Source organism: Dipodomys spectabilis, unplaced genomic scaffold (assembly GCF_019054845.1).
Source record: "Dipodomys spectabilis isolate Male_0828 unplaced genomic scaffold, ASM1905484v1 ptg000034l, whole genome shotgun sequence".
In the NCBI taxonomy this organism is placed as follows: Eukaryota; Metazoa; Chordata; class Mammalia; order Rodentia; family Heteromyidae; genus Dipodomys; species Dipodomys spectabilis.
This window is the reverse complement of record NW_024870711.1, coordinates 9,961,052-9,976,752: the sequence shown is the minus strand read 5'-3', so window position 1 is coordinate 9,976,752 and position 15,701 is coordinate 9,961,052. Positions and strand designations below refer to the sequence as shown.

The 15,701-nt window shown below is 35.6% G+C and overlaps 1 protein-coding gene across 1 annotated transcript in view; it reads left to right on the top strand.

Annotated features, from left to right (window-relative positions):
• Positions 1 to 15,701, top strand: part of Kmt2c (lysine methyltransferase 2C) — a 239,075-nt gene that overhangs the window by 107,518 nt on the left and 115,856 nt on the right. Inside the window, exons 7-9 of the mRNA XM_042677114.1 lie at positions 710 to 872; positions 7,943 to 8,114; positions 10,141 to 10,255. Coding sequence (XP_042533048.1) covers positions 710 to 872; positions 7,943 to 8,114; positions 10,141 to 10,255 — 450 coding nt within the window. The remainder of the gene's footprint in view (positions 1 to 709; positions 873 to 7,942; positions 8,115 to 10,140; positions 10,256 to 15,701) is intronic.

The window sequence follows — 15,701 nt, the reverse complement described above, 5'->3', positions numbered from 1 at the left end:
TTAATTGGTTTATATCTTCTTGGCTTAGTTTAGATATAAACTAATAAGTAAATACATTGGGTGATATGCAAGTGTATACAAATATAGTAACCAAAATATGGTAGAATCAAGGGAGAACTCAAATAATTTAATTCCTTAGAAAGACATAGTCAAAGCTCAACAAAATGAACACTTGGACATGAGTACTTGAAAGGGGTGGGATTGGGGCCGGGGGAATGGAATAGACAAATGAAGAGGAAGAGGGGAGAGAACACAGTCAAGAATTCAAAATTGAAGAGACGTTACAGGAGGGGAAGAGGTTGGAAGGCTGACATGGGTCAAGATCCACTGGATTTATAAATTGCTTTGTTAAATGGCAACTCTCTTGTACAATTTCTTAAAGATGATTGTTTTTAATGTATGAAAAAAACAAACCTGCCTTATAAACTCTTATTACCATATATTTAAAAGAAAATCTTTAGTTGTATGTTGCTGACAAGGTAAGTAGAAAAAAAGTAAAATTAACTTTAATTCAAATTGGTACCATACCAAGCAGTGAACTTATTTATAGTCTCTTAGATATTTTTGTATTTTTAACTGGTCCTTTATTTGCAGGTTCTATTTGTTTTTACCAGTATGTGCAAATAGTCTTTAAACCTTCTAGCCCCTACATTTGAACATTCCTTCTCAAACCTTTGTAAGGAGATTCCTTTTCTTTATCCCCTTCTAGAGATGTGCATTTTGTAAGCACCTTGGAGCCACTATCAAATGCTGTGAAGAGAAGTGTACCCAGATGTACCATTACCCCTGTGCTGCGGGAGCTGGCACCTTTCAGGACTTCAGCCACTTCTTCCTTCTTTGTCCAGAGCACATTGACCAAGCTCCTGAGAGATGTAAGTTTACAATTGATGTCATTTGAAACTTTGGTCAACTGAATGTTGGTGTGCTTGTATTAAAAAGTAGCTTTAGGTAGTCCTCATGTGTTTTCAATAATTTCATTGTAACTAATTCCAAAATTCAAAGAAAGTTTGCATGATTTATGTTCTTATCTAAAAAATGTTTCAACCACTGTAGGGAGATGTACAGTGTGTGCACTATGTCTAATATCTATTACAGAAAATTCACAGAAAAGCTAAGCAATACTCAGTGTCTTTCTTTTATCCATAAAAGTAAGAGGGTTCAAAGCTGATGATACTTGCCAGCGTTATTTCAGGATGTCTGCTACAGAAGCAGCAAGTACTTCTTAATCTCTTGGTAGCTGGGTAGCCCTGATATTCATGATGGAAATCTCTGTCATACTCCGCTCATCTACCATGATTGCCTGTAATCTGCAGTGGTACTTTCTTTTCCCTTTTCCCAACCATTTTATAATTTAATAAACATGTTTACATATTTGAATTTTATTGTATAGGAAATAATAACTCTTACTAATTTGTAATCATTATGAATTTTCTGCCTTTTCATTATCTAGGTTTTTAATGGAAAAAATATATGTATCTCCATATTATTTATCCTAAAATAGTTCAGTTGAACCAAGTCTCACTGTGAAATTTCCATGATGTTTTTATTTAGTCTTTTGGGGGTCATTTCTTATCTAATTTCCTGTGCAGTGTGGGTTTTTTTGTGTGTATGTGTGTGTGAGGGGGAGGAGAGGAAGGGTTTTAAAGCATTTTTTTCTGTGTCAGTAAAACATAAAAATAACTGTTTCAGGCTAAAAGTGATTTCAGTTACACTTTATAGTCATCACTTTTAATTTTTTTTTTTTTTATCACAACTCATGTTCATTCTGGGTTACAGACATCTCTTTACCTCTAAGTACTTCTCATCTAGCCATTCTACATCTGGCATTTAACCTATCCTGCTGACATCTGTCCCAGACTTGCTCTTTTTTCTTTTTAAATATTATAATTTCATCTGTAGTAAAAATTGTGCCTACAAATTTCAATCATATGACTTTACACAGTATATATACTTAAATTATAGGTAGGGAAAACTGAAATTATAGTTAGGCTGATATGTGATTTAAAACTTGTAAGATGTTTTGGATTGTACATTATTAAATCTGGAAGAAAAAGAACATTCATGAGTAGCAACCATCATGGTTATACATAAAATAGGATGACAGTCATCAGAGTTGATTATTCTGGATGGTATAATATACTTGGCCACCATATAAAACTGTGTGTGTGTGTGTGTGTGTGTGAGAGAGAGAGAGAGAGAGAGAGAGAGAGAGAGAGAGACAGACAGACAGACAGACAGACAGACAGAGACAGAGACAGAGAGAGAAACAGAGACAGACAGACACAGAAAGAGAGACAGAGAGAGCCAAACAGAGAATCTGAACTTTTTAGTCTTCTAGACTTAGTCATGCATTAGACCTCAATGTTAAACAAAATAAAAATGTAAACTTGTATATTCATATAGTTCTAATGTTAGAAATTTTATGAATTATTCACATTGCTGTTTTTTTTATTGATGGCTGTGTTCAGTAGTGTAAACTCAGTTATATATTAGTGATCATAAATCACTGCGGAGAATAATGAATTGTATGATGAATTGTGAGATGGTTTGTTGTCATTATACTAATGTTGAAAGGTTTATGCTGGTAACTTAAAGCTCAGAAGATACATTGAAATGTTACTATGCATTGTTCTTGGGAAAAATATATTAACAATAGGATAAAATAAAACAAAATTAAGAAAAAAATTTGGCCATTGGAAATAAAAATTGGGTAATTAGAAAGATCATAATGAGGGATATCCAAAAGAAATGTTTACTTTGTAGTTGTAACCTACAAATTTGGCCCGAGCCCTTTTGGTAATCAGCAGAAGGAAATGGGAGCCCTTACCAGATTTGCAGTATGTGGAACAAGCATCCACTTGATATTCAACCTAGAAGATAAGTTGACACTACTTGTTGAAGTAGGGGAAAAAAAGGTCTTACAGTAGCTACTTGGCAGTGTAGCAAATCCTTAAGGCAATTTTTATACCTAAGCAGTGATCTGAGACCAATGTCCAATTAAGTAAGTTCGTTCCTTGGGGATCTTAAACTATTCAGTCTCAGCAATACAGCTTTCTGACCACCTGTCTTTATACAAGGATGCAGTGTAGAGAATATTATAGATAGTGTGTACTGCAGCCTATATACAATCTCTCATGAATATCTCCTGCTAGTTGAATTGTAGCATGAGGTACTTGTTTTTACAATGGGGAGATCTTAAATTACAGTGTTTTGAATGTTAAATTAACGGACAGGAACGAATGGATATCACATAGCATTGTGCCTGTGTATATTAATTTGTTTACCAAAAGGTCATTCTAACTGGTAATTTTGGTTAGAGATGTGAGAAAAATAGTTTTTACTGTGTTGTGTATGTTATCTTGCTGGCAAAAAGCAGAGCAGTAGTGACGGAGTAAGATTGACACATCTTATAGAAGCAGAAAAGCTTTACATGAACAGGGGGATCTTACTCAGAAGAAATCTTACCAAATAGAGTATGTGTGAACAAGGTCAAGATTTTCATCAGAAAACAATTTTAGGGAGCTTTATCCTAAGTAAATTGCTAGTCATGGCCCCAGAAACTATACTCTCTATTCGTTTAGGAGTAAAATCAGATATACTCCCAGATCCTGGAGTGACAAGGCTGAATGACCAGGAGCTGAATATGCAAATTCAGAGGAAAGGAGACTTGGAGGCAGAGGGACAATCACTACACCAAGCCTTTAGAATGAGTTTAGCATGATTTCATGGGCACACAGCTAGTCAAGGTAGTAGTCTCCTACGAGGGGCATAGTAGAAATTACAGGAAGGGGACGAACAGCTACCAGGATTTGCATTGCACTCTGCAGTGGGAAGCGTTTCAGGGTTCAAACATGGAAGTATGCTATGTCTCTTAATCTACCCTTTCTTCCCCAGTGGATTTAGCCGTCATGTAGCGCTATCGCCATTCCCCCCTCCTTTTTTTTCTCTTTAAAAATAAATGTTAATTGCTATTATAAAGGTGATGTAGAGAGAGGTTACCATTACATAAGTGAGGTAAAGGGTAAATTTCTTTTTGGACAATGTCACCCCTTCCCTCAGTCTCTCCCAGTTTTTCCCTCCCATCCCTCCTCCACCCACAAGTTGTATAGTTCATTTTCAGCATACTGTCCAGCGAGTACCATTGTTGCATTCACTTTATCACCTTTTATTTCACATATGCTTCAAATTGCAGTCTTTTTTTTTTTTCTGCATTGTCTTTGTATGTCTTGACACCAAAGCCTGCTACTTTTCTGTTACCTAAATTCTGTCCACTTCCTCAGCTTTGTTACCTACTCACCAGTTCTGTGGTCCAAGCTTGTTGATAATATCCATGATTTGCTTTCTCTTTATAGAAATTCAATATTATAGCTAGGGCAAATCACCCTGAACAATGTCCTGCCAGAAAAGAAAACTGACAGATGATGGATGTCACCACATTGATGAAATTAAGAGCCTGTGCTAGTGTTGTCCTTAAATTGATTCTACAGAGCAGTTTGTTTGCCTTTGTTGCTCTTCAGCATTTTTTTTGTTGTTACATGTGGTGCTACACTTCCTTAAACTGTAGTATCACCTCAAAATTGAGCAAGTTTAAGAGTTGAAATTATGTCTTAGACTTTTCCTTTCTCTTTTCACAGCTGTAATGTTAGGAAATGACCTCCATTTTTAAAAAATTTCTTTCATTTTTCCTCTTCATTCAACCTACTCATCCTATGCCTCAGCAGGCATCTTGCTTTCTACTTTTATGTATACCCTCAGGCATTCTTCACTTTCACTGATTAGCAGTATAGTTTAGTAAGTAGTGTACTCTCTGGATTTTATTCTTGACCTCTCTTAAACATTTTTGATTTTAGCCTTTCAGTCTATCTCTTCTATTTTGTAACTATTTAAGAAAAAATTTACTTGTTTGATCATTGCTTCTATCTTATTGTCTCTGTAGCTTGCAGAGAAATTGTATGGATATCTGAACCTTCTTTCTTCTGACATGACTCCCAAACTGGCCCAGTCCCATTGTCTTACACATGACTTCCCGAAGACTATTTTAGATTTCTTTGTATATTTACTCCTTGACCAAGAAGGTTGTAATCAACCTCACTTATTTGCCTAGTATGTTTTGTTATTTTTACATAACTGGTAGTAAATTCTTCTGGATACATCACAATGATTTTTTTAATTAGTAATGATCAATAGTAATCTCATAACAAGACAGGATTGTCATCAAGAATATGTGATCCCAGCAGTAGTGACATAAAGTTGTACAGTGGGTTTTGTTGTTATAGAACAGTTTGTGAAGTAGAAATATAATGTGAGCAAAACAAGTTAATTTTATTTTTTCTAGAATCCTCTGAAACAGAGTGAAAAACTTGAAATTAATTTCAGTAATGATTATATTTCACTTAATATATTAAATATTAATATTTCAACATATAACCGGTAGCAGAATTTGACTTGATTTTTAAAGTTGTCTTTGCTACCCACTGTGCCTATTAGTGTATATTTTAATTTTGGCTAATTTGATTGCCGTTGCTTAGTAGTTGCAGCCACTTGGCTAACCATATGAGTGAAATGGTAGAGTAGCACTTTAGGAGCTTCTCCATTTTAGACAATGTTCCTGGAAAACTCTAATAGAAAGGCAAACTGAGTATCTGATCATCAGCTGCTTTTCCGAATTTGTCAAAAGAGTTTTAAGGTAGGCAAAATATACATAGCTTGAAAGGATAAATACTGACATATATTAAGTAAAATAATATATGACACTTTGATTTTTAGACTCAAATTATTTTAAAATTTTGCCAATTAAAGATACATTTAACATTGACTTTAGAAGGAAAATTCTTTATTTAAAAGTACATGTAATGAGACTTGATTTATATTTGGCAATTAGAGATACAAAGTGGAAAAAGATAAGGTTTGTGTCTTTGAAAGGTTCACATCACTTCGTTGTCATTGGTAGATTACATAATATATATTTTGAAATATCTGCCTGTAAGCTTATGGGAAAAAAGAATACACAATGAGCAAACGTATAGTTAGTTAAGATACCTGAACACCCAGGGAATGTGTCTGATCAATGTCAGTCACTTTGAAGCCTCTGTGAAATGGATTGAGAACACAGCAAAAGCCCAGATTTAAAGAGGGAACAGAATGTAGAGAAGACAGACACAACATCATGTTGTGTTAAGTGCACAGCAGACTACTTGCTGTGACCAGGAAATAGGGAGTGGTTCTGGGAGTCAGGTGGAAAGGGAGAGATGGGATTTTTGCCCCATACTGTATAAAACTATGATTTCTTTTCTTTCAAGTGAAAAAAGGAATTGATGAATATTTAATTTAAGCAGAACATAACAATAAGATTTGCAGTTTGAAAGTATTCTCTGGACATAGAGAAGAGCCATCATAGGTATGATTCTGTTTAGAAGACACTGTAGTTATGAAGACAAGTTATGATGGACTGTCAGAACAGAAGAAACAACAATGCATAGTTTTAAGATATAAGAACTGGTGTTATGTAGAACATGTGAGGGGTTAGGCATTATTAATCAACAATGATAAACTGTTAAAAGAGGAAGGTGTGTTTTACTGCCACTGATCTTTTCAGTTTAATTTTGTGATGATTATAGGAAACCATGGGAAATTAGAGAAGGTACTATCATTTCCAGGACTTATAGAAGTGAAAAGAAAAAAAAAAAAAAGAGGACATAATAAAGCTATAGGAAACCTCAGGAGAAAGTTGCTAAGAAGAGTGGATTTAAATGTGACCGAGGCTACTAACGTGTAAGTGCTGCCAGTAAGGCAAGGTCTCAAGGATAACCAATGGATCCCATACTGCTTATTGGTAGCTCCATGAACACACCTTCATGTGGTGGGTGGGTGCTAAGCTGAACTTCGAAGCCTTATCTAAGTCATAGGTCTAGCTTGCAGTCCAAATTCCAGGACATATTCATGTATTGACCCTAACATAGGAATGGTGTTTACATTTTTACAGGATTGTAAATAAAAAGTCCCTATTTGAGAGACTGCTAGCCGACTCATGGTATAAGTTAAAAAAAAAAAAAAAAGAACAGATGATATGTTTAACTGGGGAAAAGCAGAAATAGGTGAGACCAACCAAACCAACAAAACGAAAAAAACTGTGTAATTTGTTTTTTAAAAAAATTATAGACATGTTTATATTTTCTAAAATTAGTATGACTTTAAAATCTACTGGGTTTTCTTACATTGTAAAGCTTAACTGTGCATTGGCCAAGGCAATTGATCATTACATTTTTTTATTGTAGAAGTGTTTTTATTGTTGCCCTTTCTTTTAAGCTATATTTAGTGATAGATACTATCTGTAAATACATGGATTTTAGTGTTTTTACAACTGGAAATCAATATAAAAGTATAGAACTAGTATATGAAGTATTCACACATGAATACATACCTTCCATCTTTAATATTCTTCGTAAGATATTTTGTAGTTTTAAGAAGGTTTTATGATTGAAAAGCATTTTAATAACATTTTCTAATTTTGTCTCTTATTTGCTTTTGTATATTTCCAAATATATTTAATATACATAAAATATTGTTATACTATAAATGTCTCTCCTTTGATCTTTTTCCTTTTGTTCAGTTCTTTCTAGTGTGTACTATGCATATATTTTATATACTAGCATTTTCATTGGTATCAGGGACATAAAATTAAATAAAAACTGTTTGCGGTCTCAAGTAGATATAGGCGAAATAATCACAAAGCCTTCATAAGTAAGTTTAATGTTAAATTTAGATTAAATTCATGAAAATGGTTTTATTGAGACCTCGCTTGGATTGGATGTCAGTTCAATGTGGTTAACTTTAAACGCCTGAAAAATTTACCATGCAAATTCCCTGCAAGTGACTTTAAACTGCCAAGTAGAAAAATATCAACTTCTTATACAAAATTTCATTGTTTTGCTGTTAATTATAGCAAAGGAAGATGCAAACTGTGCAGTGTGCGACAGCCCCGGAGACCTCTTAGATCAGTTCTTTTGTACTACTTGTGGTCAGCACTATCATGGAATGTGCCTGGACATAGTGGTCACTCCATTAAAACGTGCAGGTTGGCAGTGTCCTGAGTGCAAAGTGTGCCAGAACTGCAAGTAAGTTTAACTTCATCTCCAAGATGTGTACTGAGTTTAAGAGGGACTCTATTAGGTGCTAAAGGTTTATATCGTATGCTAAAAGTTGTTCCTGTTGCAGCTATAGTCATTCAGGCTATCTTTATCATGCCTTAAACTATTAATTAACATATTATCTTGAAAAATAATGACTATTTTGAGACTTAACTAAATGTGCCCACATTGTAAAGAAGTGATATTAATTTATATAAGCATTAGAAGAATAAAGCAACTTTTCTTAGCGGGGAGCATAGGAGGAGATTTAATAGAAAGGAGAATAGTAATTACAGAAATTAAGTTACTAGAGTTAAGCCCCTCCCCCCAAAAATCAGTGATGTGTTTACATTTTTCTACCAGGAAGGATAATTTCTAGTAAGAGAACTGTTGTGTGTTTTGTTTTGTTTTGCTGGTCCTGGGGCTTGAACTCTGGGCCTGAGCTCTTTGTGCTCAAGACTAGTGCATTACCACTTGAGCCACAGCATCACTTCCAGCTTTTCTGAGTAGTTTATTAGAGATAAGAGTCTCAGGGACTTGTCTGCCTGGGCTGGCTTCAAACTGTGATCTTCAGGTCTCAGCCTCCTGAGTTGCTAGGATTTACAGGCGTGAACCACCGGCGCCTAGCTAAGGCAATAGTTTTAATAAAATCTTTGTATCTGTCTGATTGCTAGAATCTATTCTCAGTAGACTCTAGTCATCGTAGTTCTAAAAAGAACTGGTGATGCTTAAACATTTGAAATGGAGCTATCTTTTCATATTAGTTATATTTCATCCCTTGGTTATTTCTCCACTCTTGTTCTGATCCCTATCCCATGAATCTAATTGGCACAATAATTTGGGGGTATTACTAGCACCTTCAGCAATCTTCAGTTTAGAGGCTGAAAATTTTTGTAACCAGGGTAATTAGTGCCTTACATTGGTATGATCAGTCCATTTATTGGTTATTTCATTGAAAACAGTCAGCACCAGTTTCTTGGAGTTAGAAGAAATAAATCAGACCGCTCGCCTTCATATTTTGATAAATATTAAATAACACATCAGTAAATATTTAATTGATAACTTGTACCTGCATTCAGTTCCTTTGGAAAGAATAAGCAAACTCGAAGAGAATCCTTGGTCCCAAATTCTTTCTATGTAGGTGATGTAGAGATAAAACATGCAGCTTTTTATGCAGAATGTGTTCAATTGAGAAAAAAAAACTGTAGATCCATCAGCTCTGCATTCTTATTTACTTATTTGTCCTCAGATTTGATTTGTTTATTTATCTTCTTGTATTCCCCAGTTTTTTTCTTTTCCCTACCTCTTGAATTAAATATTTAGTATCTGAGATATATTAATTGCCAAGACTCAAGACAGAGATTGTGCTGTGAGAAACAGGTTCCATCTTTGAGGCAAAAGAATGTTTTAAAATGTTTTAGGTTTTCAAATATAATATTTACAAGGTTAATTTGCTTCATGCATATTATTTAGCATTTGCTGTTCAGTAGATGTTCTAAGTTATTGAAATAGCATTATATTTAGTTCTCACAGTAATCTTCGATCATTATATCCATTTTGTACCTAAAATTCTGCTTAAGTCCAAGAGTCCCACAGCAAGGAACTAGTAGTATGAATACAAATAGCTCTGATGCCAAATTGGATCTCTTTCCTTACATGACAATGTTTTTCCACTTTATTCTTCCACAGAATCACCTGACAGTTGTATCTCCCTAGAAGGATAGGTGTCAAATTTTTAAAAAGATGAGAGGTTGTTCATCTTGCTTTTAATCCCTCCTCCTATTTCAGAATCATAAAATAACTGAAGTAAACTAACCCGAGGTAGGCTTTAAGGATCACCCTTTAGGAAGGATCCGTGGTAAGGGTTTACCTCTATCACTGTCCATATAGTAACAAAGCAGATTCTTAGGTATTTATAGATTGTGCAGTTCTAGGACTGATTCTTTTCATGATTACTTATGTTACAAAACATAAGTTTAAAATAAGGCATCATTAATGCTATCTTATTTTTTAGACAATCGGGAGAAGATAGCAAGATGCTAGTGTGTGACACATGTGACAAAGGGTATCATACTTTTTGTCTTCAACCAGTTATGAAAGCAGTACCAACCAATGGCTGGAAATGCAAAGTAAGTTGTTTATTTTTTTTTAAGAAAAATATCCTCTGTATGTTTTATGTAGAGAGCAGCAGACAAATTGGATATCTAGTCAAATCTACACATTATTATTGACTTAAGAAAGAGTTTTATTGATGTATAATTAATATACAACAAACTGCACACATTTAAAGTCTTAAGTAGACACATGTCTGCACCCCTAAACCCATCTTATCTCCAATATAACGAATGTTGTCAGCATCTGCACCAATACTGTAGTGCCCCTTGGAGATCTACTATTGGCTGTTCACATCCTTTTCTGGTTTCCCCCAAGCAGTCTGCCCTTTCTCGCTATACATCATTAGTATTTATGTTCTAGAAATCTGTACGAATGTTGTCCTACTGCTGTATGCTGTGTTTTTTTAATAGGACTTTTTTGACTCGAGGTGATTGTTTTGAGATTTACCCCTGTTGTGCATGCTGTCATTCATTTTTGTTACTGAGTGGTGGGAATACTTCAATTTTTTAATTAAATCACTTGGTGAACATTTGGGTTGCTTTGAGACTATTATGAAACTAACACTTGTATTATGTTTTGTGAGAGAAATTAGTTTTGAATTACTTACCAAGCTATTCCCCTCAAAGTCCTCTGAAATAGATGGTATCTGAAAAATAGATGAAACTGAAAAGTAGATGTTTTAAAGAAGTATGTTAATTTATAAATTAAAAGTAAAAAGCATTGTGTTTTGCTTATGTTTTAAGTTTCTTATTACTGTATCCGTATATAACCCTATGTGAATATATACTTATATATTTATATATAAAATATTTGGAATCAACTCTGTAGCTTTTGGGTTTTCTCTGCCTGTGATAGTTTTAAATAAGTGGTATTGACTGGCATTTATTTTTTTAGATACTGTTGGAGTTTTGGGGGTAGGGTCTCATTCAGGTTGTCTTGGAACTCTCCACCCTCACATCTCTGCTTTTTCACCACTGAATACAGCCATGCACTCCCACACCCGGTTCTCATTTTGAGTATATACAAGATCTATTGAGTTGTTTTTTTGTTTGTTTGTTTGTTTTGCTTAGGACACCAGACTTTTTATTTGGTGTAGGACACTTTTTAAGATTAGTTTGTAGCTACTTTGAGTTTTTCTAGGTTAGTTGTGTTAGTCCGTGTTTTCTCCTCCTTTCCTGCTTTAATCTCTTTAGGATTCTGAGTTATACCACGCTAGTCACTGCGTAAGCTTCCTCAGGAATTTACACAGACTGTAGGTTTACACTCTGTAGTCCTATGTGTTGACTGACAACTGTACCTACTTAGGCAGAGTGTGTGTAGTAGGTACAACAGATTTTAGGACTTCTATACAAAAACAGAAGCATAAAGTATTTGTGTTCTTTGAGTGAAAATAGAAGATAAGAATTATTCATGTTTTCCTTCAGTTCTTAGCTCTCAATAAAACTAAATTCTTTTTTCATCATCACTATGTACTGTGGCCTTCGTTTGAGTGTTCTCTATAAGATCAAATGAATCATAAAAGCAGTCTACAGGTTTCTTCCCGATCTGTACAGACTCATAAAATCTAGATTGAGGGTTGGTGGTAGATTCATGGTGAAGTAAATAGTTTAATTATTTGTAGATGTAGAACAGAATCTAAATGCAGATGTCCTGTCTTAAATGTCTATGCCTAATGCTGAGGGCAAGCTTGTGTGCCTGGAGGACTTGCTAGCAAGCGTGAGGCCCCGAGTTTTGCCCAGACCAGCAGTACTCTACTCCAGTCCATGTGACAGTCTCCCAGTGAGGCCACACTACACACAGTTAGTTGCATAACAAGAGCTTTTCCCCCTAAAGTAAGGAATCATTCTTGGCTTACTTTTCTTACTTTAGGATGTAGGACTGAAGAAATTGAGGATTGCAGCTCCACATGCCATCTCTCCCACTCCCATATTTAATTTTAGTTATTTATTATAATATTGCTTAGAGATAAGAAACAATTTACAAAGTAAATACAATGAAGTAAAAATAATCTTATTTAATAAATGATTTTGCTCTGAAGCTAAACTGCCAGGACTGTATTTGCTGGCAAGAGAGCTCCCAAGGTCCAGTTCGGCACTCAAGCTTTTTCTTTGACTAAATAAGATAGAGAGAATATTCTCTTTCCATGTAACACTTAGGCATAAGTTGTTGTACACAAACAGAATTAATGTCATTCCCTTGCTTACTAGTTAGATTAATTAGATCTCAAAGTGGTCACAGTCCATCCTGGAACATTAGATTTAATGAACTGTCATTCAACCCTCTAAGAGTTACAATAAATTTACAATACATGCGATATTTATCCCATGTATCCAGAAATACAGAAGTTTCTATTTGAATTACCGATACACTGCCATTTACCTGTTTTAATTTGATATATATAAAGACAAGAATCTACTTTTCTATGGATTTGTCTGCTTGCTCTTGAGGTTTGACTATCACAGTGGGGTGCATATTCCAGAGCCATCCAGACATCTGATTCTTGTTTTCATGAGTTTACTGTGTAAAAATCTTATATTGTTGCTAGCACTTGACACCCACATTAATAAATGCTGATGATAAATGCAAGCATTGCAGTGCCCTTGACAGTCAGCTAACTTGTATATTTTTGGATTAGCTTGCCCTTTTTTTTTTTCTTTTGCTTATTTTTGAGGCAGAGTCTAACAGCCTAGGCTGGTCTGGAACTCTTGATTTTCCTTTCTCAGCTTCCAGTTTTGAATTTTAGGCATGAGCTACCATACTCAGCTTTAGATGATCTTTTCTGTTAAAGAATTCAAGTTCTTAGGACATAAGTCCCCCTCGCCCCAAACAACAACAACAGCAACAACAACAACACCTTCTTTCCCTGTACCTACCATTTTTGTCTGGGTTGGCACAGGAACATGCTCTTTGTGTATATGCCTCAGACCTCAGTTTTCACTGTAATTTACTACCCTGTGTGTCTTGTTCTTGGCATCTTCCCAGGTGCAGCGTTCACAGGCGGTTAAAGGTATTATGGGGTGGTAGAGAGAACACCTGGAATTGGAAGCCGGAGGCTGTTTTTAGATTAGGCTTCCTATGGCTTGAGGATCCTGAGGGTTATTGGCTTTCGAGGGGAGGGAGGCTTGCTGCCCTGCCTGCCCTGCCTGCCCTGCCCTGCCCGGGTAAGGTGTCTTAGGAACTGCCTTTCAAGTGCTGTTCTGATGTCTTTTCAACCTAGGAGGTGGAGGGTCCAGGCAAGCTCTTGTGGCCGCTGGGCCTGGGGGTTGGAAAGGTCATTTCTGGGCCACGGAGGACTGGCCGCTGCAGGTGGAGGCTGCATTCCCAGGCTCCGAGGCAGTCCTGTGTGAGTTCTCACCTGGCAGACATTGAGCCTGTGGGAAAACCACGCTCAGGTGTCTGATTGGTAGGTGGGGCCTTGCAGGCTGAAGAAGGCCTGCTTCGTCACTTCAGTTTCCATTTTTGGCTGAGGTGGTCAGAGGTCTCTTGATTGTCTGGCTAAGGAGTAAACAGTACCTTGTGACAGATTGGTATGCTTATCCTTTTACCTTTATTCAGTATCTTGCCTTTTTGTGGAAAATGAAGTCAAATTTGTAATATATTTTCTTTCCTAAGGAGAAAAACTATTTAAGACTATAAATTTACCCTTTATTATTAACTTTGGTTGCACTGGAATTTATTGCATATATAACTTAATATGTGTATATGTCAAACCTAATAGTTTCTCTTTGTTCTTTTTCTTCTTGGTATTGGAGATTGAACCCAGAGATTTGGGTTCAGTCAACTTGGCTAGGCAAGTGCTCTACCCCTCTAGCTATATTTCTAGACTTTTTATCTTTTGAGTCTCCCTAGGTTTGCCTGCTGCCTTGATTTGAGATCTTCCCCTAGTAGCTTCATCTTAATATTTTTAAAAAATGGTGGTACTGAAGCTTGTTTTTTAAAATATAATTTTAAGAAGTTATACAGAGGGGTTATAATTTATAATTCCATAAGGCAGGTAATAAGTACAATTGTTCTTCGACAATGCTGCCCCTTCCTTCACTTTCCCCTGTGTTCCCCCTCCTGTCCCTGCCCGCAAGTTGCATAGTTCATTTTGAAGCTTGTGATTTATGCTTTTCTTGCAATTGATCAGACAGTTCACCAAAGTGGATGCGTGTGCACCAGTGTGTCAGTAATGGAGGCTCAAACTCAAGGCTTCACACTCTCACTTGGCTTTTTTGCTCAAGGTTGGCACTCTACCACTTGAGCCACAGCTCTGCTTCTGGCCTTTTCTAGTTAATTAGATCTGAGAGTTGTGTGGACTTTCCTGCTTAGATCTCAGCCTCCTGAATAACTAGGATTATAGGCTTGAACCGCCAGTGCCTGGACAAACAGGCCACAAAACAAACGTTTGATACTTGAAACAGTGATCTTCAAAAAGTTTGTAGCATTTGTGTTTATTATGTCATCATTAGATGAAGTAATTTTTTGACTACGCTTTTATTTTCTTTCTCCTTCTTAACAGTTATTTTATGGCTGTTACCAAAAAAAAACAAGAAAAACAAACAAACAAAAAAAACAGGTCAGGCCAGAATTAATGTATTGTGTTTTTTAGCAGTGTAAAATTTTTCTTGATTCCATGTGATGATATTTTATTGGGGATCAGATACAATGCTTTTCCTTACAGTCTGACTGCATAGACTGTTGGTTTACCACTTGAACTCATCTTTTAATATTCTTTTATAACGAATCCTTCTGTGCTGTATTAAATGTTTTTTTTTTTAAAGATTTTGGAGCTATTTAGATTGATGTCTGTAATTGAAATGATTGGCTATTTTAAAGCTAATGTGTTCTTTTTAAAATATACTTTCTACTTTTTCGGTTACTTTTATTTTGTGCATTGGTTTACAATTCAGAATTTTATTTTATGAGTGCTTATGGTTAAAAATGTTTGAAAAACAATCTGAGCACCAAAGTGGCTCACACCTGTAATTCTAGCTACCAAGGAGGCTGTTATCGGAGGAGAGAGATTTGAAGCCAGCCTGGGAAAGGAAAGTCCATGAGATTCTTACTTCAAGTTAGCCAGCAAAAAGCCCTAAGTCAAGCTGTGGCTTAAATGGTAGAGCACAATCCTTAAGTGAAATAGCTAATCAAGGGTTCAAGGCTGCCCTGAGCACTGGCACACACAAAAAGACAAAATACACTACTTTTCTTTTTCCAATCTTCATTGGAAATACGTTTTCCTCTTTTACTTTTGACTTGATGGAATTAACCTTTTTGACTTAACTGAATTAAGCTAGACCATAGGCCTTGTCATATTTTCATTAGAAAAAAATATATTCCCAGTGAATATAATGACACACTCCTGTAATCAATCCTAGCACTCAGAAATTATAACAAGAAGATCATGGGTTTGAGATCACCCCAGATAACATTAAATAAAAAAGTGCATTAAAAATTTAAGGAACTAAGCTAAAAATAAGC